General features: G+C 41.6%; 1 protein-coding gene across 7 annotated transcripts in view; it reads left to right on the forward strand.

Moving 5' to 3' along the window:
* The window catches only part of KMT2E (lysine methyltransferase 2E (inactive)), a 103,272-nt gene that overhangs the window by 25,432 nt on the left and 54,104 nt on the right, over nt 1-23,736 (forward strand). For 3 of the 7 annotated variants that reach the window (XM_054495285.2, XM_063668420.1, XM_054495286.2), the window contains one exon: nt 1,709-1,893. In XM_054495285.2, coding sequence (XP_054351260.1) covers nt 1,823-1,893 — 71 coding nt within the window. In that variant the 5' untranslated portion in view covers nt 1,709-1,822. Of the gene's footprint in view, nt 1-24; nt 142-1,708; nt 1,894-23,736 lie in introns of all 7 variants that reach the window. The other 4 variants (XM_054495289.2, XM_054495288.2, XM_054495287.2 and 1 more) reach the window with 2 other exon arrangements.

Below are 23,736 nucleotides of genomic sequence, written 5' to 3' on the forward strand. Positions count from 1 at the left end.
AATGCATTCACCAATTCTTTGTAGAATGCTGTTATGTCCCAGGCACTGTGCAGTTTGGAAGACAAGCAGCAATAGCACAAATAGAAGTCATTGTCCGAAGGAGGTTTGTGGCAAGCTCTTTACTGAAACAGCTCAAGTGTGGTGTGTATTGAGGATGGCATATTTATATAAAAAGGGACATACTAGTAAATAAATACCTAAGTAGATTATTTTAGATTAGAAATATCACTCAGTTACTTAAAAGACTTTAATAATGACTTGATTTCCTTTCAGTGTCTGCCTCTGGTAGATAAGTATACCACTAAATATAGTATATACCTAAAATACAAGACTTTTGTGAGTCTAACATAAAAACCAGTGTTTCTTCAAGTAGCAATTCTTATATCTGCCTGTAATATTTAGTTACATTTGAGAATATCTATTCAGGTTAATTCCTGTTTCACAGATTATACAGATTGTGAGTTCATACATTATGGGGGAAGATTACCAAAGTGGGTAAATAACGTGTTAATAGTGGTTTGAATTCTCCAAGAAGACTAGCCTTGAACTTTTAAACTATGTGTAACTGGAAGAGAGCTACCAGATTACTAATTATTATAATATAAAAATATGCAGTAATAGTTGCACACTGCTTTTCAGTATTTCAGGTATTACATTACAGAGACAAGGATAATGACTGTTGCTGTTTTCTAATTTATAGGATTATCTATATTGGTTTTGTTCCTGAGTTGTACCTGTATAATTTTTGAAAAGACTTTGAGTAGATATTTTATAAACATACCTGTAGCCACTGTTATGTAGTGAATTTAAATTAGAAAAATTGATGTTGAAGCTAAGTATCTTTTAGTTGCTATTGTAAATTTGTTTAAAAAAAAACTTCATTAGTTTTTTCTACTAATTGAATTAGGGAGGATTAACTCTTTAATAACTGAACAGTATTAATGGAAGAAAAGGAGAACTCCTTCAACAGTATACCTAGATTTACCTGTTATAGAAAATGACAACTACTGTACAATAATTGAATTTATTACAAATAACATAGTTTCCCTTACATACAGATGCAAACAGTAGAGTAGAATTGGTTCAGATCCTGGTTTCATCTCTTAAGTGGAGCAACCTTGATTAAGTTATTTTTAAACCATGTGTTGCTGGAGGAGAGCTACCAGATTACTAATTATTATAATATGAAAATATACAATAATAGACAATTACACAGTGCTTTTCGGTATTAGCCTGTTTTGGTTTTCTTTTCCTCAGTGGTAGAATGGAGATACCTACCTTAGAATTAGGAGGATTAAATAGACCATCCATGTAAAAAGCTGATTATGGTGCTTAGTCCGTAGTAAGTACTTAGTATTTGTTAGTATATTGTTAGATCACTCACTGAACAAAGAAGACTTATTTGTGCATACTGCCATTGTAAGAAATTACATTTTATCTTTTAAAATGAATAATTTTTGGTTCTTCACTAAATATGCCTTAGTAATCTTCTTGTGGCATTCTAAATTCATTCCCTCAGAAAGATTGTGATTTAGAAACTTTTCTTTTGATCGTGGTCACATAACTCAATTCCAGAAAAGTTAATGAGAGAGACTCTAAGCAAATTTCAATTTATATTGAGATTTTAATAAAGAATGTTTTCTTCATGTTATTTTACTTACTGTTATAGTGTGACTGTTGCTTTTTTGTCTCCTTTTTGTTTAAACAGGGTTTGTGGATGCACTTAGATGTTTGCAATGAGCACTGTGGCTGGCATGCCCCAGTGTTTTGGATACCAATGCATAGGACTCCATAGTAATCGAATTTACCAGAGGCGAACGTCATGAGCATAGTGATCCCATTGGGGGTTGATACAGCAGAGACGTCATACTTGGAAATGGCTGCAGGTTCAGAGTAAGTATTTAAATTGGTTACATAAGCAAAAGAAAAAAAAAAAGAAACCCTTCTGGAGCTAGAAAGTAGGAAGAGGTATAAGTGGAAAATATTAAATTCTTTCCTAGCCATTTTTTAAAGTAAAAAAAAAAAGCGAAGTTACCTTTCTTTCTCAAACACTGAGAACATGATTGCTAACTTTGTTTTCCTTTTAAATAGCATTACCACTAATATTCATTATTGGATTGAAGTATTGACATGACTTTTTTTGACTTCAAATTTCTGAGAATCGATACATTTTTTACCAACTGTATTTTCCTATAGTATTTGATATTGTTATTCCAGTGTCACTAGAGCCACCTGCTGACAGAAGTCATTAATTTGTTGGTGCTTGGGTTCCCCCGACCCCCAGCAACAGATGGAGTTTTGCTGTGTCGCCCAGGCTGGAACACAGTGGCTCTATCTCGGCTCATTGCAACCTCTCCCTCCTGGGTTCAAGCAATTCTCCTGCCTCAGCCTCCCGAGTAGCTGTATTACAGGCGTGTGTCATCATGCCCAGCTAATTTTTGTGTTTTTAGTAGAGATGGGGTTTCATCATTTTGGCTAGGCTGGTCTCGAACTCCTGACCCCGTGATCCACTCGCCTCAGACTCCCAAAGTGTTGGGATTACAGGCATGAACCACTGCGCTCAGCCGGTGCTCGGGTATTTTTAGTTTGAATTTGTATAATTGAAGATTCTAAAATATTTTGTATATAATGAAATATTTTCAGAAACTTTTTACTTGTTCTTTTTTCACCCAGTGCTTAACATTTTTGCTTGTGATTTCTTGACACTTAATCTACTATGAAGAAACTTTTTTTTTCTGCTGCTTTTAAAGTGAGTGTTGATTTTTTTGTACTAACTGGAGGTGCTTTCATTTAAGTGTGGCTTTGTTTTTGTATTCAAAAGCCTGCTTTAAAGTACTGTCCTTGCATTGTTTACAACTGTTCTTTTTTTGTTGTTTGTTTTGTGACAGAGTCTCGCTCTGTGATCCAGGCTGGAGTGCAGAAGGGCAGTCTCAGCTCACTGCAACCTCCAGGCTCAAGGGATTCTCATGTCTTAGCCTCCTGAGTAGCTGGGATTACAGGTGCACGCCACCACACCCAGCTAATTTTTGTATTTTTATTAGAGACAGGGTTTCACCACATTGACCAGGCTGGCCTCGAACTCCTGGGCTAAAACGATCTGCCCACCTTGGCCCTCCAAAGTGCTGGGATTACAGGCATTAACCACCATGCCCAGCCATGTTTACAGCTGTTCTTAGGGTGATGCTGAATTTTTCATTTGTTTCATACTTAATCATAAACAATTTTTTCTTATAATTTTTTTCACTTGTAATACATACAGAGCTCATTGTATTCATATAATGTTCTGTAAGTGTTAAGCGGCTCCCCTACTTTGAACAATATGTTTTATATAAAATATCTTAATCATCCCAGCAAAAAGGCAGGTATTATTTTCATTTTATAAGAAATGCAGCTCAAGGAGATTAACACATTTGCCTATGGCCACATAATTAATAAAAAGTAGAGTTAGGTTTGAACCCAGAGTTTCTTGGCTCCAGATTCATGCTGCCACATAGGTCAGAAGAGTCACATTTAGTTAATAGAGGAGTAAAATGAAGTGAAATGCCACATGTGATGAACTGAGGACAATTGTCATACCAAACTTCATTTGCTCTTTATTTTTAAATTTCTTACGTATTTTAATACAAATATTTAAAAATAATAGATTGTAAGAGAGAGAAAAGAAATGGACAGATTTTGATCACAAATCTGAAGGAGTATATTGAGAAGTCATGGAGATTTTTTACACCTATTAATATAACAATTAGTATAACCTATTCATGTTATGCCTTCAATAACATACACTGGCTATGGTTATGTTACTGAGATGTATGTTATTGGAAGTCTTAACACTCAAAGGGAAAATTAGAGGTTTTACCTAAGATCTAAGATGCTGGTATGAGCTTCTCATCAAAACCCACTTACAGTTCGAGAGTTTATACAGAGAAGAAATTAAATTTTTAATTAGGAAGAACATCCTTTAAGTCCAGTTTCTGAGGAATTAGCTTATTTATTCCATCATTCTAAACTGTTCTTTTTCTCTAAATGCCTCCTCAATTTAATGATTGGCATTTTTCCCTTTTTTGATTTTCAGTTCTAACTTACTTAAATTTCTGCACTAATAATATATGATGTGGCTTAGATGATAATTTATGATGATTTTTTAATGAATAAGGACATTTTGGTATAAAACAAATAAGATTTTAAATTTGTAAAGTGGTTCCAGAAAAATGTGGCAATATCAAATAGATTATTGCAAACAGAGTAGTGGTTGTTCTTCCTTTAAAGTTTTTGACGTTAATTTAGAATTACAACACATTTGGAAATAGCCTTTTTTCATTTTTAAGAATGGAAATATTACATAAATAATTCAGCTCAGTGCAGTGGCTTATACCTGTAATTGCAGTGCTTTGGGAGGCTGAGGCAGGCAGATCACTTGGGCCCAGCAGTTTGAGACCTGCCTGGGTAATACAATGAGACCCTGTCTCTACAAAATAAAAATTTTTAAAAAATTAGCTGGGCATGGCGGCGCATGCCTGTAGTCCCAGCTACTTGGGAGGCTGAGGTGGGAGGATCACTTGAGCCCAGGAGTTCCAGGCTGCAGTGAGCCATGATCGCACCACTGCGTTCCAGCCTGGGTGACAGAGCAAGACCCTGTCTCAAAAAAGTAAAACAAAACAATTCTACTTCTGGTGACCAAAAATGTTCTCTATATTTGTAAAGTTAGTGAACTAATGAAAATTAAAGTGGTATAAATTTAGGACTACCAGAATTTAGGCTTTGGGTAACTCTAGTCTAAAATAAGATCTAGTACCATTTTGTAATATAGGCTGTTTGCTTCATTAAGTAAATAATCAACAGTCATAAATAGTACTCTGGTAAATTTCACAGGGATAGTAGGGACAATGCAGTTTGATGGGAAAAATGCTAGACCAATTTAAGGAGTTTAAGATTTTTTTTCTTTGCTATTATAATACCATGTTGACTTAGAATTAAGAGTTAGTTTATTTTACAGATATGGGTACTGAGACCCCAGAGTACTTATGTGGCATGTCCCAAGGATATATAGTGACTTTAGTGGTAGAGGTAGGACTTGGATGTAGAGTTTGTGACACTTAGATCAGTCATCTCCTGGTCTGTAAAACTGGAGATTGGACTATCTGCTCTATAAAATACCTCCTAGGATAGTGCCTGATTATCAGTTTGGAGCAGCAGTGACCCTATTTCCAAGAATAATTCCAGTCCACTGCACTCAATCCCACACCAGGCAGGACGCAGTAGCTGATCCACCAGTAGTTTTGTGACAGTGTTGTTGGGGGAGTCAATGAATTGCCCTCTGAAGATCCACTATCACCGATTCTAGGCCAGGAGAATGCTACTTTAACCCTTTGATATCTCTGAGAGAAAGGAAACCACACCCTGATACTCCCTTGGAGCCAGATGCAAACCAGCTTTACCACACTATTTGTTCTACCTGCTTTATTTACCAAGGCTTAGGAGCAGCATTTCACCTTCTCCAGGCTCCCATTATCACCTGAAGGGGTCAAAGGTAGGGCCTGGGTGACTCATTTGGATTAAGTCTTGACCCTTTGTCAATTTTATCTCTGCCTCTAATTCCTGTAATTGGGCACGGTCTAAAATGTAGGTCCATTCAGATGTCCAAATCCTTATGGTGTTCTTCCTTTTATTAATTCTTCCACCTGCTATGTATAATTTAGTTATTACTGTGACCATGCTACCATCACATTAAGGCCCATGCCTAGTTCTCAGGTCTTCTTACATTGCCCGATCTTGCAGCAGAATTTGATACTATTGACTCTCTTTACCTTTGGCTTTAGTGAAAATATATATTTTTAAGTTGTGGTAAAATAGATACAACATTTATCATGTTAACCATTTTTAAGTGAACAATTCGGTGGCAGTAAGTACATTCACAGTGTTGTGCAGCCATCACTACTGTTTTCAAACTTTATCATCCCAAATAGAAACTCCACATTCACTAAATAACTCCTTCTTTCCCCTTCTCCTAGTACCTCATAACCTCTATTCTAGTTTCTATCTCTATTTGCCTATTCTAGATGCCTCATATAAGTGGAATTATAAAATACTCATTCTCTTATGTCTGGCTTATTTTACTTAGCATAATGTTTTCAGGATTCAACCATGTTATAGCATATACCAGAATTCCATTCCTTTTTATGGCTGAATAATAGTCCATTGTATAGATGTACTATATTTTGCTTATCCATTCATCTCTTGATGTAGACTTGGGTTGTTCCTACCTTTTGGCTATTGTAAATAATACTGCTATGAACATTGGTATACAAGTATCTGTTTGACTCCCTGTTTTAAATTCTTTCGGTTTTATAGCTAGGAGTGGAATTGCTAGGTCATAACATAATTCCACATTTAACATTTTGAGGAATCGTCGAACTCTTTTTCCATCTGGTTTTCTTTTTATGGCATGATCTCCTTTTTAAATGTTTCTTCTTTTTCGTAAATATTTGTGTTTTCTAGGGATCTGTACTTCCTTACTTTTTAAACTGTCCTGGAGATGTCATCTACTTCTATAGCTTTCACTGTTTTTGCATGCTCATGACTTCCAAATCATCCTTACCTAATTCTCTCATGAGCTCCACTCACATAGCCCTCTGCATTACTAGACCACTTAGATGTTCTGTGAGTAGTTCACACTTAATAAAATTGGTACTGTACTAATTCTCTCTTCTTCCCCTCTTGTCCTCTCTAATAAATTCACACCAAAAAAGCCCTCTTATTCATATGTTCTATTTTTCACTCAAAGACAGCAATACACATAAGCCATAATTTTTCTAAAAACACATAAGTCATTTAATTTTCCCAGTTTTTTACATCACTGGTTCCTTGTTGCCTTTAAGTCTAAATTCAGATTCCTTCTAATAGTATGCAAAGGCTTTCTTTTTTTCTTCCTTTCTTTCTTCAAACTCCTGTTTGAATGGTTTCATGGTATTCCAGTCTAGAGGTATACCAAAATTAAGTTTTAATCAGTCTCATTGAATATGTAAGTTGTTTGAGCCAAATATTGCAGTGGAATTAGCGTTTTGGCATAATTTTTGTACATGTCTTTAATGATTTACTTAGAATAAATGTGATCTGGAATTACTAGGTCAAATGGAATGCAAGATCTTTTTAAAGGCTACTGATACATGTTGCCAGATTGCATTCCTGAAAGTTTGTGTCTACTCAGAAGAAGTCAATACCCTGGCAATTTGGGACATTTAGTATAGGAGAAAGTAGGTTTATAGAATTTAACCCTTGAGAGTATCACATTATGATAGCATGTAAATACATCAAAATGTACCTTGCCATCTAATTTTATGTAATATATTCTGAGAAGTTAGGACTATGTACAATACAGTTTAACAAAATTGCCATTAAAATAGTTGTATTTTAAAAGTTGATGTGTCAGATGTGATCCCAAGACCATCCCCAGGCTCAAAGATTTGCTGGAAGGACTCACAGGATCCAGAATGTAGTTGTACTTATGGCTAAGATTTATTACGGCAAAAGAATCCAAAGCGAAATCAGCAAAGGGAAAAGGTACATGGGGTGAAACCTGGAGGAAAGCAGGTGCAAGATTCCATGAGGCTTCTCCCCATTGAGGCACATAGGATGAACTTAATTTCTTCAGCAATGGATTGTGACAACACATGTGAAATGTTGTCTACCAAGGAAGCTCATTAGAGACTCAGTGCCCAAAATTTTTCTTGAGGGGTGGCACGTAGGCACCTGCCTAGAATGTACCAAAATTCCAGACTCCCAGAAAGAAAATAAGTATACAACATAAACCATATTGTTTGTATAAACAGTGTAGGCAGAGTAAGCTGCCCTTATCATTTGAGGAAAGTTTCTTATCAATGTAGGGAGCTGTTTACCAGCTAAATGCCCAAATGCCAGCCAAGGGCCACCCTTGTAAGGCGGCCTTTCTACCTTCTGGTAACTCTTGTCTACACAGCTGATTTTTGCAGGATTAAGTTGAACTATGTGAATGCCATTTTTATAGGTCAGAATTGGTCTGGTATCAGTAATTCCGTATTGTTCAACTTAATAGTAAGAGAAGAAGGAGTGAATTACAATTTGTTGAGCACTGCTGTGCCAGGTAAATGTTTTACATGTGTTACTGCATTATTTTTATACTGTGAGCCCAATGTTAACTTCTTCTCACAGATGTGAAAACAAAGGCTCAGAAGGGTTAACTAACTTCCCTGAAGTCACGGATTGTAAGTTATCAGAACTAAGGTGATATTCCTGGTCTATTTTAGGTCCATGTCTTGCTTTTTCTCACTAAACCAGTACTGTTAGCTATTGGTTGAATTTATGACTACCTGTGCTTTTCAAATACTTCTGCAAAAACAAAATATATAAAACAGATAAAAGGAAAACAACTCTGGTTGAAATGAAAGTGAAGGGCTTAGAACACTTTTAACCCTTCTCCTACCATAAACATTCCCAAGGATTCTAAGAGCTTGCACAAGACAATAACTGCTCTTAGGAAAAAGAAAAGGAAATGGAAATACCCTTTGTTTCAGCAGCCATGGTAGACAATTGTGTGAAACCCTTTTTTTGGGGGGGTGGATAGGGACTCAAAAAAGGACCTCAAGGTCGCACAGACTGGAGTACAGTAGTGTGATCATGGGTCACTGAAGCCTCCACCTCCCAGGCCCAAGCAGTCCTCCTACCACAGCACCCCGAGTAGCTGGGACTACAGGTACACACCACCACACCTGGCTAATTTTGTATTTTTTTGTAGAGATAGGGTTTCGTCATGTTGTCCAGGCTAGTCTTGAACTCATGGACTCAAGTGATCTGTCTGCCTTGGCCTCCCAATATGCTGAGATTATAGGCATGAGCCCCTATGCCTGGCCAAAATCCTCATTTTTTAATACCAGGAAACCTCATGATAATTTTATTCAGCCAGATGAAGGATTAAATACTGAGTTTTTAAAAAACCCCTATTGTGACATTTAAAATTTGATTATTTAAGGGGATAGAGTTTTAAAAACCTGGGTCAACATGTGACATTTAATACTAGATTTTATAGCTAGCTCAATTTCTCCATACATTTTCTCATTTTTAAATTTAATTTGGTTCCTGATTGTTAAAAAATATGTGTGTGTTATTGAAAATCCTCTTTTACTTGCCTAATTATTTTGGAATTTAGAATTAAATTTAGAGCAAGGGTCAGCAGAACTTTCCTGTAAAGGGCTAAAGAGTAAATATTTAAGACTTGCAATGATATGGTTTCTGTTGTAACTACTCAGCTCTGCTCTTGCAGCTGTAAAGCAGACTGTGTGTGTAAATGAATGGACATGACAGTGTTCCGATAACATTTTGTCTACAGAATCAGAAAGCAGGCTGGATTTGACCCAGGGTTCTAGTTTGCCTACCACTTATTTAGAGCAAAGGAATCTTGATAATGTACTGTTTCCAATGAAGAATACTATTTTTTCTCTGATTTTATTGGCTTAAGCAAGTACTATTTCAATGATATGACTTTCTTTAAATATAATTAGGTAGAGGGAACAGTAAGTACACAAGCTCCAAGACAGGAACAAATTTAGATTGTCCTAAAGAACAGGAAAAAAATATCAAACATGGGAGTAATAGACCAAGGGAAGAATATTAAGAAGAGATGAGAGGAGTAGGGCCTAGGGGCCATAAGAAGTTAAGATTTTAAGTGAAATAAGTGCTGGCCAGACGTGGTGGCTCACGCCTGTATTCCTAGCACTTTGGGAGGCTGAGGCCGGCCGGTTGCTTGAGCCCAAGAATTCAAGACTGGCCTTGGCAACATGATGAAACCCCATCTGTACAAAAAAAAAATTACCACAGTTAGCCGAGTGTGGTTGCTTGTGCCCGTAGTCCCAGCTACTTGGGCTGAGGCGGGATGATCGCTTGAGCCTGGGAGGTCTAGGCTGCAGTGAGCTGAGATCACACCACTACATTCTAGCCTGGGTGACAAAGTGAGACCCTATCTCAAAAAAAAAAAAAAAAAAAGTTCCAATTCAGTGCTCTAAATTAGTAAATATTTACTGAGGGCTTGTTATATGCCAGCTACTGTTTTGGGTCCCGGGGACACAACTTCAAATCTAAAATTTTGTATTTATATTCAAATTCTGTTTTTTCTCTTACAAAACAGAAAAATGGCCAGGCGCGGTGGCTCACTCCTGTAATCCCAGCACTTTGGGAGGCTGAGGTGGGCAGATCACCTGAGATCAGGAATTCGAGACCAGCCTGCTGAACATGGCAAAACCCCGTCTCTACTAAAAATACAAAAAATTAGCTGGGTGTGGTGGCGGGCGCCTGTAATCCCAGCTACTCAGAGGCAGACGCAGGAGAATTGCTTGAACCCGGGAGGCAGAGGTTGCAGTGAGCCGAGATCATGCCACTGCACTCCAGCCTGGGCGACAAGAGCGAAACTCCGTCTCAAAAAAGATAAAGAAAAAAGAAAAATGTCACTTTAAAAAAAATTAGAGTCCTGTTCCTCCACTTGCCCTCTGGATCTTACCCCTTCTCACCTTTTCAAAATCTTCATTCTTCCCTCTTGCCTGCAGTCATCCCATGTCTCTTGCATCTTCAGTTTCTCTATTAGATCATTCTTATCACATATAAATATAACAGAATTATTTCCCTTTTTTATTATTTCATTTCTCTAATCCTCTTTAGAGCAAAACTCCTTGAGAAAGCTATTTGTACTCATTATCAGGTTGCACAACACTACTATAACCTCCTGTGTTGTCAGACTAATTGGTAGTCTTCTATAATTTATATACATTTTTTCAGATTTGATGTAAATAATCATCCCTTCCCTTTCTTCCTACTAGAAAGGTTTAACTTTGGATTTCTAGGTACCACACTTAACTAACCACTATTGGTCATTTTCTCCTGGCTTATTTTCTTATGCCCAGGTGCTTTAAATGTCTAAGACTCAACTGCGGTCCCCTCTCCTTTTAAAAAACTTGGTCTTCAGGTTATTACCTGGCTTTAAATATAATCTCTATGTGTGGTTACCCTCAATTTTTTATCTCCAGTCATAATCTTCCTAAGCTCCAGACTTGTATACCCAAATTGACAGCTTCACTTGGAATTCTTAATGTTCTGCCCCCAAATCTACTTTTGGTTATTGTTTTTTAGGCTCATCTATTTCTTTTTTCCTTTTCTTTTCTGTTTTCTTTTCTTCTTCCTTCCTTCCTTGCCTTCCTTCCCTTCCTTCCTTCCTTTCTTTCTTTCTTTTTCTTTCTTTCTCTTTCTCTCTTTCTCCCTCTCTCCCTCCCTCCCTCCCTCCCTCCCTCCCTCCTTCCTTCCTTCCCTCCCTCCCTCCCTCCCTCCCTCCTTCCTTCCTTCCTTCCTTCCTTCCTTCCTTCCGACTCTTGCTCTGTCACCCAGGCTGGAGTGCAATGGCATGATCTCAGTTCACTGCAATCTCCACCTTCAGGATTCAAGTGAGCCTTGTGCCTCAGCCTCCCGAGTAGCTGAGATTACAGGCAGCCACCAAGCCTGGCTAATTTTTTTATTTTTATTCCAGGTGGGGTTTCACCTTGTTGGCCAGGCTGGTCTCAAACTCCTGGCCTCAAGTGATCCACCTGCCTCGGCCTCCCAAAGTGCTGGATTTACAGGCATGAGTCACAGCACCAGGCCTCATCTGTTTTTCTTTCTTTTTCTTTCTTTCTTCCTTCCTTCCTTCCTTCTTCCCTCTCTCTCTTTTCTTTCTTTCTTTCTCTGTCTCTCTTTCTTTCTTCCTTTCCTCCTTTCCTCCCTCCCTTCCTCCCTCCCTCCCTCCCTTCCTTCCTTCCTTCCTTCCTTCCTTCCTTTTTTAGATGGAATTTCGCTCTTGTTGCCCAGGCTGGAGTGCAATGGCACGATCTTGGCTCACTGCAACCTCCACTTTCCAGGTTCAAGCGATTCTCCTGCCTCAGCTTCCCAGGTAGCTGGTATTACAGGCATGCGCCATCACGCCCAGCTAATTTTGTATGTTTACTAGAGGCGGGGTTTCTCCATGTTGGTCAGGCTGGTCTCAAACTCCTGACCTCAGGTGACAATGCCCGCCTCGGCCTACCAAAGTGCTGGGATTACAGGCATGAGCCACTGCCCCTGCATCATCTGTTTCTTCAAACGGCTACATCTCTATCCAGTTGCTTAAAACTCTAAGCTGTCAGTCTTGATTGGTCCTTTCCCCTTAACCCCCATGTCTAATTTATTGGTCTGTACTGGGTCCTCCTTCAAAGTATATTTTTGTTTTGTTTTGTTTTGAAATGGAGTCTTGCTCTGTCACCCAGGCTGGAGTGCAGTGGCATGATATTGGTTCACTGCAACCTCTGCCTCCTGGCAAGCAGTACTCCTGCCTCAGCCTCCAGAGTAGATGGGACTACAGGTGCGCGCCACCACACCCAGCTAATTTTTATATTTTTAACAGGATTTCATTGTGTTGGCCAGGCTGGTCTCGAACTCCTGACCTCACAAAGTGCTGGGATTATAGGCATGAACCGCTGCACCTGGCCAAAAGTATATTTTGAATCAGTACACTTTTATCCATTTCTACTGTTGTCCTCATCCAGGCCGTTGTAATTTCTTGACTAGACACTGGAGTAGAATACTCTCCAGGTTTCTCTTTTGCCTTCTATCATTTATTCTCTGTAGAAGCTACTGTGTTTCTTCTGAAGCATAAACCAGATCATACAATTCTCCCAGTTAAAAAGCTTCCAGTGACTTTCTATTTTACTTAAAGTATTAACTTTTTATGACCATAAGGCCCTCCTTCCCTAATCTCTTCTCACTATTCTCTTATCTCACTATTACTTCCATATTGATTTTTTGTTGTTGTTCTTTTGAATATTTTACATTTGTTTCTGCCTTAGGGCCTTTGTACTCGTGATTTCCTCTGCCTGGATCATTCTTATGTTCTTGGCATAAGCTTCTAAACTCAAATATCACATACTAGTGAGGCCTCCCCTCTTCCATTATCTAAAATAGTATCTGAAATACTTGTTTTATTTCATTGCTGCCATGCTTTATATTTTTACTAAAACATAAGCTTTATGACTATAAACATCTTATCTGTTTTATCACCAATATCACTGTATCTACAATGGTTAGCACAGGGTTTGGCATATAGTAAGCATTGAGTCATGAATCATATTGCTTGAAGGTCATTTTTTATTTTTATTTATTTTTTATTTTTATTTCTGAAAAGGAGTCTCACTCTGTCGCCCAGGCTAGAGTGCAGTGGCGCAGTTTTGGTTCACTGCAACTTCTGCATCCTGGGTTCAAGCGATTCTCCTGCCTCAGCCTCCAAAGTAACTGGGATTACAGATGTGCACCACCACACCCAGCCAATTTTTTTTTTTTTTTTTTTTTTTTTGTATTTTTAGTAGAAATGGGGTTTCACCATGTTCGCCAGACTGGTCTCGAACTCTCGACCTCAGGTGATCTGCCCACCTTGGCTTCCCAAAGTGCTGAGATTACAGGCATGAGCCACTGCACCCAGCCCGTACTGCTTGAAGATCTAATAGTTAACCCTGAAGTTTATTATATTAAGAAGGATTATTGAATGCCCATATCCTAACTATATTTCAGTTGTTAAGAAGAGATAGAACTAAAGCTAAACATATTTTATAGCCTCTTCATTGTAGAAAGATGTCAGGTGCTGTATAATTGAACGAAAAGTCCCTTATATATAAATAGTCTTTAAAAAATAGTCTTTAAAAATTGGCATGATTTCAGTATATTGAATGCTAAGTTTTTTTAAGTAGCAGTTTTGGTTAATACCTGTTTTGGGAAGCTGGAAATTTTTTTAAAGGCATTAGGAAACTGGCAGAATTAAAACAGTGGTGAGAGGAAGATTGAAATTTACTATTAATACCTATGTTATCTAAGTGATTGTTTACTGACCATGATATAATAAATTGAGACAGAACGTAGGAAGAGAAGGGATGTAAAATTATTCAGTATAAAGAATTTTAACAAGTACTGGTATTTTTTGAGTGATAGTATTTTTACTGTGCATCTTTTGCATACTGTTTAATTGATGAAGGATTAAAGATCTAGTTTTGCAGATCATATAGTTATAAGAATTTATGGACTTAAAATATATAATAATTTTATTCTCTCAACTCTAAAGTCTATATAAAGATTGCTTTTCAGAATTTATAGTAATGTGCTATAGATCAAAGATAGGCACTTGAAGCTGATTCTTGCTGGGCACACAGTGGCTCATGCCTATGATCCCAGCACTTTGAGAGATCAAGGTGAGGGGATCTCTTGAGCCCAGGATTTCTGAAACTAGCCTGGGCAACATAGTGAGACCCCTGCTGTCTACAAAAAATTTTTTAAAAATTATCCAGGCATGGTGGCTTATGACTGTAATCTCCTCAGGAGGCTGACGTGGGAGGATCACTCAAGCCCCGGAGTTTGATGCTATAGTGAGCTATGGTCACACCACTGCACTCCAGCTTGGGTGACAGAGTAACACCTTCTCTCTTAAAAAAAAAGAAACAGGCGAGGCATGGTGGCTCATGCCTGTAATCGCAGCACTTTGCGAGCCGAGGTGGGCGGATCACCTGAGGTCGGGAGCTTCAGAGCAGCCTGGCCAACATGGCGATACCTGGTCTCTACTAAAAATACAAAAAGTTACCGGGCATGGTGGCGCATGCTTGTAATCCCGGCTACTACGAGGCTGAGACACGAGAATCACTTGAACCCGGGAGGTGGAGCTTGTAGTGAGCCAAGATACATCACTGCACTCTAGCCTGGGTGACAGAGCGAGACTCTGTCTCAAAAAAAAAAAAAGGAAGTCTGCAAATTTTTTTTTTTTTTTTAAAGAAAGTCTGCAAGAGAATTAAGAATTACTTTTGTTGATAGTGTAATTGATAGATTCATCAAAGTCTTTTATTTTTCACAGATCATTGTATCAGATGAACCTAACAATGGTTAATGTACCCTGTGTTCTGTACCTCATAAAAAAATGAAGGCAAATCATTAAGGCACTTGGCTTTGTACTTGAAGTTGAAGGAACTCAAGGAAAAAAAAAAAGGAAAAAATTGGGGAATTATTTGTTGTAAAAGCAAGTTGCTTTATCTATCTATCTACCTATCTATCTATCTATCTGTCTATCTATCTATCTATCTATCTGTCTATCTATTTGAGATGGAGTTTTGCTCTTGTTGCCCAGGCTGGAGTGCAATGGCACAATCGGCTCACTGCAACCTCTGCTTCCTGGGTTCAAGCGATTCTCCTACCTCAGCCTCCCGAATAGCTGGGATTACAGGCATGCGCCACCATGCCCGGCTAATTTTGTATTTTTAGTAGAGTCGGGGTTTCACCATGTTGGTCAGGCTTGATCTCGAACTCCTGACCTCAGGTGATCCACCTGCCTCGGCCTCCCAAAGTGCTAGGATTACAGGCGTGAGCTACTGTGCCCAGTCCGCAAGTTGCACATTTTAATATCTCTTTGTTAAATAAAAAAGTTACCAGTTTGGACTCTGGATGCCGTACAGTCATGAGGATCACTTTGAAACTAGACATAGTGCCAAGTGCTTTTCAGAAAAGTGAAGAATTAGATTGAGCAGAGGAAATTTACCTATTTGTGAGTGAGGATGTTGGAAGGAGTCTTGGAGAGGTAGTACTTTTTACCTGCTCTGATCAGTTTCAAGGCTTCTCCTGAGCCTACTGAATCTAGGAGAATTATTTACAGATTACCCAACCTCACGTTTGAAGCTCTTAGTTTTATTTTGTCATACTACTACTCCACTTACATCATTAACTTGCTTGGGAGAGAGACAAACCATTAGTGGCTCTGTGTAGTTTTTGTTTTTAGGTTTTTTTTTTTTTTTTTTTTTTTTGAGATGGGGTCTCACTATATTGCCCAGGTTGGACTCAAACTCCTGAGCTTAAGTGATCCTCCTGCCTCAGCCTTCCAAAGTGCTGGGATTACAGGCGTGAGCTGTTGTGCCTGGCCCTCTGTATAGTTTTTCAGGATAAGAGATAATATTCATTTCTTAGCTGGATACGCAGGGTTCTTCTTGAACTAGTCCTTGTCTATTCTCATCTCTGGCACATCCTGCACTCCTTTAACTGTTCTGAATTTTAGTAACTCTTTTTCAGTCTGTTCTTAGTAAACTTCAGTGAACATAAAATTGAAGGTGTTTATTAAAATGTAGATTTCTAAGCCCAATCTTTAAACATTCTGGTTCATTACATTTAAGTAGAGCTGTGAAAAGTAACATCTTTCACTACAGGTAATTGTGCTGCTGGTTGTCTGTAGATCATGCTAAGAGAAACGTGCTTAAATGTGTCATGTTGATATCTCTGACTGCATGTGTGCTTTTTGTCTGGAATACTTTCTCCATCTCTTTGCCTTCTCTATTTCATGGACTTGTTAAATTGCCATTCTTTAAAACTTGCTTAAATGTGACTACTATTATGAAGGCTCCTGTGCATACCTCTGATGGCACTACTGTAATTATTGTTACACTTGTTTGTTTGCCTGTCAGTTTCTTAAGAAGAAGGATCACTTTATTTTTTTTTTTATTTCCAGCATTTGGTACAGTATCTCACTGCCTGGTGCTTACTGTGTGCTCAAATATTTATTGATTGAAAGAAAACTATATTATTATAAGTTCCTTGAAGGCAGAGACAATGTCTTATCTTTGTATCTCTGATGGTTGCTAGTGAACATTAAGCCCTCAATATTTGTTTAATCAGTGCTATCAAAGTGGTTTAAATGGATGTAGTCTCCAGGGGTCTCTGTGAGCTTTTTGATGTTTTAAAAATTTGCTATTTAATTTGGAGCTAGGAAAAAAATTTAAGTATATTTGGAATCATTCCGGATGACTACCATTTTATACCAAATGTTGCCATGAGATTTCAGTGCAAGTACTTGAATTTGTGTCAGATGTTTATGTTATAAACACACAGAGAGATACAGTTTATTGTGAAGTTTTTCTAAATCCAAATCTCCAAAGGAAAATCTGGCTGTATTATAGGAGTTTAGATATTACTTGCTTTTGAGAGACTACTTGCATGAATAAACACTGTTCCTGAAGTCTGACCTTTACGTACTACTTGAAGATTCCACCTGCCATGTTTTCCTGTCTTTTTGCATATGCATCGGGTATTGTCTTCCTCCAGCATTACTGGGTTTTTTCTATATATTATTTGTAGTAAATTTCTTTTACTAGGGTAATAGGTTCTGTCTTCTCTAGCAAAATTAGTGATTTATTTAAAACAGGTGTCTTTGGGCTTGTACATAGAACCACTCTATTGGAAGTTTGTATTATTGTGAACCGAAGTTATAAAACAATTTTTAAGGAGCTTCAGACAGAGTATTTGTAGTTGTACTTGAGAGCAAATTCTGAACAAGTAAGTAGTGTAATGTACCTGTGTAAGGCATTATAGTTGAGAAAATGCATTTTCACGTCTTTTATAACATTTGAACTTCATATTGCTGGGAAGAAGGTAAAGCAAATATCCTTATTCCCACTTTACACGTAAAAAACCTCAAGTTCAGAGAGGTCAATATGGCATTCTTTCTACTGGAGAAAATGCCTCGTTATAAAAGAGTTTGGGAGAAAAAATAATAGATGCATGATAGAAGATTGTTAGCAGAGCACAAAAATATTATGTGAAAAGTAATAACAATACAGTAAATAAGTGCTTCATGAATCCTAAAATTATGGAGTTGAAGCAATCAAGAAAGGACTCTTTTAAGAATACTTGAAATAAACCTTGAAAAATGTGTTGAAATTAAGGAGTAAGGGTTAAGAGTTATTCTACAAATAGGGGTTTAGAAATGCCCAGGACATCTTTGTGAGTGGGAGGAAAAGTGATAGACTAGTATTCTTGATGGCATCTAGTGTATAGAGATTCTAAATGTAAGATAAAAATGCTTGGAGAACTTTTTTATTTCCACTTTTTAGTATGGAAATGCAGATATATACATGACAGTATGTAAAACAGAATAGTAATCCCAGTTGGCCATTACTTAGCTTCAACAGTATTCAAAGTTTTGCCAATCTTGTTTCATCTGTCTTTCAGTTTTTTTGTTTTTGTTTTTGTTTTGATACAGAGTCTCACTCTGTCAACCCAGGCTGGAGTACAGTGGCATGATCATAGCCCACTGCATCTTCAACTTCCCTGTCTCAAGTGATCCTTTTGCTTCAGCCTCCTGAGTAGCTGAAGCCTAGGAGTATAGGTGTGAGCCACCATGCCCAGCTAATTTTTTCATTTTTTGATAGAGGTGGGATCTTGCTGTGTTGCCCAGACTGGTCATGAACTTCTGGCCTCAAGTGATCCTCCCTTTTGGCCCCCAAAAGTGCTGTGATCGTAAGCGTGAGCCACTGCGCCCAGCCTCTTAAGTATTTTAAAACAAATTCCCATTTCACCCGTGTATTATTTCACCCATGTATTATTCGGTATCTATCACTAACAGTTAAGGACTTTTTTGTTCTGCTACAGTACTATTATATAACAAAATTAACATAAAATATCCAGTTCATCTTCAAATTTTCTCACTCATCTCAAAAATCTTTTTGTGATGTGTTCAAATTGGGATCCGATCAAAATTCACACATTGCATTTGCTTGAAATGTCTCTTGAATCTCTCTTCATCTGTAACAACCCCCTCTTTTAAAATTTGTTTTCCTTTGTGCCGTAGACCTGGCGAAGAAACTGGAAAATTTGGCCTATAGAAGTTTTAACATTCTGGAGTTGGCTGATTGCCTCCTTCTGGTGTCATGTAATATTCTCCTTCCCTCGTATTTCTGATAAACTGGTATTTGGATTTAGAGCTATAATTAGCTTCAAGTTCTGTTCTTTTCCTTTTCTCTTTTTCTATTTTTCTTTTCAGTATAATATTTTATAGGTGGGACTGTGTGCTTCCTATCACATAGCGTTAGGAGAGGCAAATAAAGCTTGGTTGTCTAACTCGTAATGATAATGATCAACAGATTCAGGTGTTGTCATCTTATCTACCTATCAACCTTTTACCTAAGAGTCTTAGCATCCATGGTTATTTGTTGCCTAGATATATAACCTCTTAAGGGTTGCAGTGTAGTTATTTTTCTAGTTTATTTATTCCTTCTGCATTTTTTAGCTGTTGGGGAATTTCTAAAAGCAGCAGTCAGCACCTAAGTATTGGCTTATGTATTAACAAGAGAATATACTTACCATTTTAGTTTTAGAGCTGAGTTGCATGTTAGAATCCCCTTTTATGCATTTCGGTTGTTCTACTTGTTGGAAACAGAATTCAGAGTTTTGAAGAGGTGACTTCATCTACAGATTAGGTGGTTTTGACCATACCTTATTGCTTATACATTGGGAATAATTTCATTACCTGCTACTAGGTTGGTGCAAAAGTAATTGCAGTTTATTTTTGACCATTTTGAACATTTTGAACATTTTGAATTCTTGGAGTATGCAATGAATATCTTTTGGGAAATTTCCCATGGATAAAGAGAAAATCTTTTTTGGATTCAGTGATTTTAGAACATATACATACTTCCTGCTGACAGGCTAAAAGAAAAAAAACATACAAAGCAGTATATGAATGAGTATAAACCACTATATAAGCTCTTCACTCTCTAACTGAAGAGTAAGATATCAAAATTATATATGTGAAATCTCATTTTTCTATAGAATGAACACTGCATCATGGATTATGTTTTGATACATAATTATATAAACACTTGTATAAATAATTATGAAGTATAACACTTAGAAATGTAACACTTCTGTCCTTACATTTGGGAAGAAGGAAAAAGAAATTCATGCTAGTTTTTTTTTGTTTTTGTTTTTTTTTTTTAATTTATGAAGTATTTATTGATCATTCTTGGGTGTTTCTCGGAGAGGGGGATATGGGAGGGTCATAGGATAATAGTGGAGAGAAGGTCAGGAGATAAACACATGAATAAAGGTCTCTGGTTTTCCTAGGCAGAGGACCCTGCGGCCTTCTGCAGTGTTTCTGCCCCTGGGTACTTGAGATTAGGGAGTGGTGATGACTCTTAAAGAGCATGCTGCCTTCAAGCATCTGTTTAACAAAGCACATCTTGCACCGCCCTTAATCCATTTAACCCTGAGTTGACACAGCATATGTTTCAGAGAGCATGGGGCTGGGGGAAAGGCCATAGATCAACAGCATCCCAAGGCAGAAGAATTTCTCCTAGTCAGAACAAAATGGAGTCTCCTATGCCCACCTCTTTCTACACAGACACAGCAACAATCTGATCTCTCCTTCCTTTCCCCACACTTCCCCCCCTTCTCTTCAACAAAACCGCCATCGTCCTCATGGCCCGCTCCCGATGGTCGCTGTCTCTTTGGAGCTGTTGGGTACACCTCCCAGACAGGGCAGCCGGGCAGAGGCGCTCCTCACCTCCCAGACAGGGCGGCCGGGCAGAGGCGCTCCTCGCTTCCCAGACGGGGCCGCCCAGGCAGAGGCGCTCCTCACTTCCTCCCATACCGGGTGGCAGCCGGGCAGAGGCGCTCCTCACCTCCCAGACGGGGCGGCCGGGCAGAGGCGCTCCTCACTTCCCAGACCGGGCGGCCGAGCAGAGGCGCTCCTCACTTCCCAGAGGGGGCGGCCGGGCAGAGGCGCTCCTCACTTCCCAGACCGGGCTGCCGGGCAGAGGCGCTCCTCACTTCCCAGACGGGGTGGCCGGGCAGAGACGCTCCTCACTTCCTCCCAGACGGGGTGGCGGCCAGGCAGAGGCGCTCCTCACCTCCCAGACAGGGCGGCCGGGCAGAGGCGCTCCTCACTTCCCAGACTGGGCGGCCGGGCAGAGGCGCTCCTCACTTCCCAGACTGGGCGGCTGGGCAGAGGCGCTCCTCACCTCCTAGACGGGGTGGCCAGGCAGAGGCGCTCCTCACTTCCCAGACGGTGTGGCGGCTGGGCAGAGGCGCTCCTCCCTTCCCAGATGGGGCAGCCAGGCAGAGGCGCTCCTCACTTCCTCCCAGACGGGGTGGCGGCCAGGCAGAGGCGCTCCTCACTTCCCAGAGGGGGCGGCCGGGCAGAGGTGCTCCTCACTTCCTCCCAGATGGGGTGGCGGCCGGGCAGAGGCACTCCTCACCTCCCAGACGGGGCGGCCGGGCAGAGGTGCTCCTCATCTCCCAGACGGGGCAGCCGGGCAGAGGTGCTCCTCACTTCCTCTCAGACGGGGTGACGGCCGGGCAGAGGCACTCCTCACCTCCCAGACGGGGCGGCCGGGCAGAGGCGCTCCTCACCTCCCAGACGGAGTGGCCAGGCAGAGGCGCTCCTCACTTCCCATATGGGGTGGCGGCCGGGCAGAGGCGCTCCTCACTTCCCATATGGGGCAGCCGGGCAGAGGCGCTCCTCACTTCCTCCCAGACGGGGTGGCGGCCAGGCAGAGGCGCTCCTCACCTCCCAGACGGGGCGGCCGGGCAGAGGTGCTCCTCATCTCCCAGACGGGGCGGCCGGGCAGAGGTGCTCCTCATCTCCCAGACGGGGCGGCCGGGCAGAGGTGCTCCTCACTTCCTCCCAGACGGGGTGACGGCCGGGCAGAGGCGCTCCTCACCTCCCAGACGGAGTGGTCAGGCAGAGGCGCTCCTCACTTCCCATATGGGGTGGCGGCCGGGCAGAGGCGCTCCTCACTTCCCAGATGGGGCAGCCGGGCAGAGGCGCTCCTCACTTCCTCCCAGACGGGGTGGCGGCCAGGCAGAGGCACTCCTCACCTCCCAGACGGGGCGGCCGGGCAGAGGTGCTCCTCATCTCCCAGATGGGGCAGCCGGGCATAGGTGCTCCTCACTTCCTCCCAGACGGGGTGGCAGCCGGGCAGAGGCGCTCCTCACTTCCCAGAGGGGGCGGCCGGGCAGAGGCGCTCCTCACTTCCCATACGGGGTGGCGGCCGGGCAGAGGCGCTCCTCACTTCCTCCCAGACGGGGTGGTGGCCAGGCAGAGGCGCTCCTCACTTCCCAGACGGGGTGGCCGGGCAGAGGCGCTCCTCACTTCCCAGACGGGGTGGCCGGGCAGAGGCACTCCTCACCTCCCAGACGGGGCGGCCGGGCAGAGGCGCTCCTCACTTCCCAGCCGGAGTGGCCAGGCAGAGGCGCTCCTCACCTCCCAGAGTGGGCGGCCAGGCAGAGGCGCTCCTCACTTCCCAGAGTGGGCGGCCTGGCAGAGGCGCTCCTCACTTCCCATACGGGGTGGCAGCCGGGTAGAGGCGCTCCTCACTTCCCAGATGGGGCAGCTGGGCAGAGGTGCTCCTCACTTCCTCCCAGACGGGGTGGCGGCCAGGCAGAGGCGCTCCTCACCTCCCAGACAGGGCGGCGGCCAGGCAGAGGCGCTCCTCACCTCCCAGACGGGGCGGCCGGGCAGAGGCACTCCTCACCTCCCAGACGGGGCGGCTGGGCAGAGGCGCTCCTCACTTCCCATATGGGGTGGCAGCCGGGCAGAGGCGCTCCTCACTTCCCAGACGGGGTGGCGGCCAGGCAGAGGCGCTCCTCACTTCCCAGATGGGGCAACCGGGCAGAGGCGCTCCTCACTTCCTCCCAGACGGGGTGGCGGCCAGGCAGAGGCGCTCCTCACCTCCCAGACGGGGCGGCCGGGCAGAGGTGCTCCTCATCTCCCAGACGGGGCAGCCGGGCAGAGGCGCTCCTCACTTCCTCCCAGACGGGGTGGCAGCCGGGCAGAGGCGCTCCTCACATCCCAGACGATGGGCGGCCGGGCAGAGGCGCTCCTCACTTCCCAGATAGGGCGGCCGGGCAGAGGGGCTCCTCACATCCCAGACGATGGGCGGCCAGGCAGAGATGCTCCTCACTTCCTAGACGGGGTGGCGGCGGGGCAGAGGCTGTAATCTTAGCACTTTAAGAGGCCAAGGCAGGAGGCTGGTAGGTGGAGGTTGCAGCGAGCCGAGATCACACCACTGCACTCCAGCCTGAGCACCATTGAGCATTGAGTTAGCGAGACTCCGTCTGCAATCCCAGCACCTCGGGAGGCCGAGGCAGGCAGATCACTCGAGGCCAGGAGCTGGAGACCAGCCCGGTCAACACGGTGAAACCCCGTCTCCACCAAAAATACAAAAACCATTCAGGCGTGGCGGCGCGCGCCTGCAATCCCAGGCACTCGGCAGGCCGAGGCAGGAGAGTCACAGGAGCCCGAGGCAGGGAGGTTGCAGCGAGCCGAGATCATGGCAGTACAGTCCAGCTTCGATAACAGCGGGAGACCGAAAAAAGAAGGAGAGGGAGAGGGAGAGGGAGAGGGAGAGGATTCATGCTAGTTTTGCTGTTGGACCTCAAACTGCAAAAGTTATGGCCGCTACTCCAAAATATCCGAGTTTTGCCCACACCTTTTAGTAACATATTTTGCAGAGTTTGATCTAAATTTTTAAGAGTGAATCTTTGTGCTCTGGCCACAGTTCCTGCATGTTGCTTTAATAATAGTACTGTAAATCGTTGCTAAAACTTCACTTCTTCCTTCTATGTAATTTTTAAAGAATTTTAAAAGTGTCACTTGTAATCAAAGGCAGTTTGGTAGTATCTGTCAGTTTTATGTACATTTACCCTTTTGTTCAGCAATTGTACCTACAGGAATTCATGTTATAGAAATACTATCATTTATGCAGAAAAGATAAATGGATGTACATTTGCAGTAATACTTTTAATAGTGACAAATAGAAATAATGTCAATATCTACCAGTAGGGGAAATCGTTAAATAAATTTATATTCATATAATGAAATAAGCAATTATTACCAAGAATAAAGTATATATGTTGACA

This window comes from Pongo pygmaeus, chromosome 6, assembly GCF_028885625.2.
Source record: "Pongo pygmaeus isolate AG05252 chromosome 6, NHGRI_mPonPyg2-v2.0_pri, whole genome shotgun sequence".
Lineage (NCBI taxonomy): Eukaryota > Metazoa > Chordata > Mammalia > Primates > Hominidae > Pongo > Pongo pygmaeus.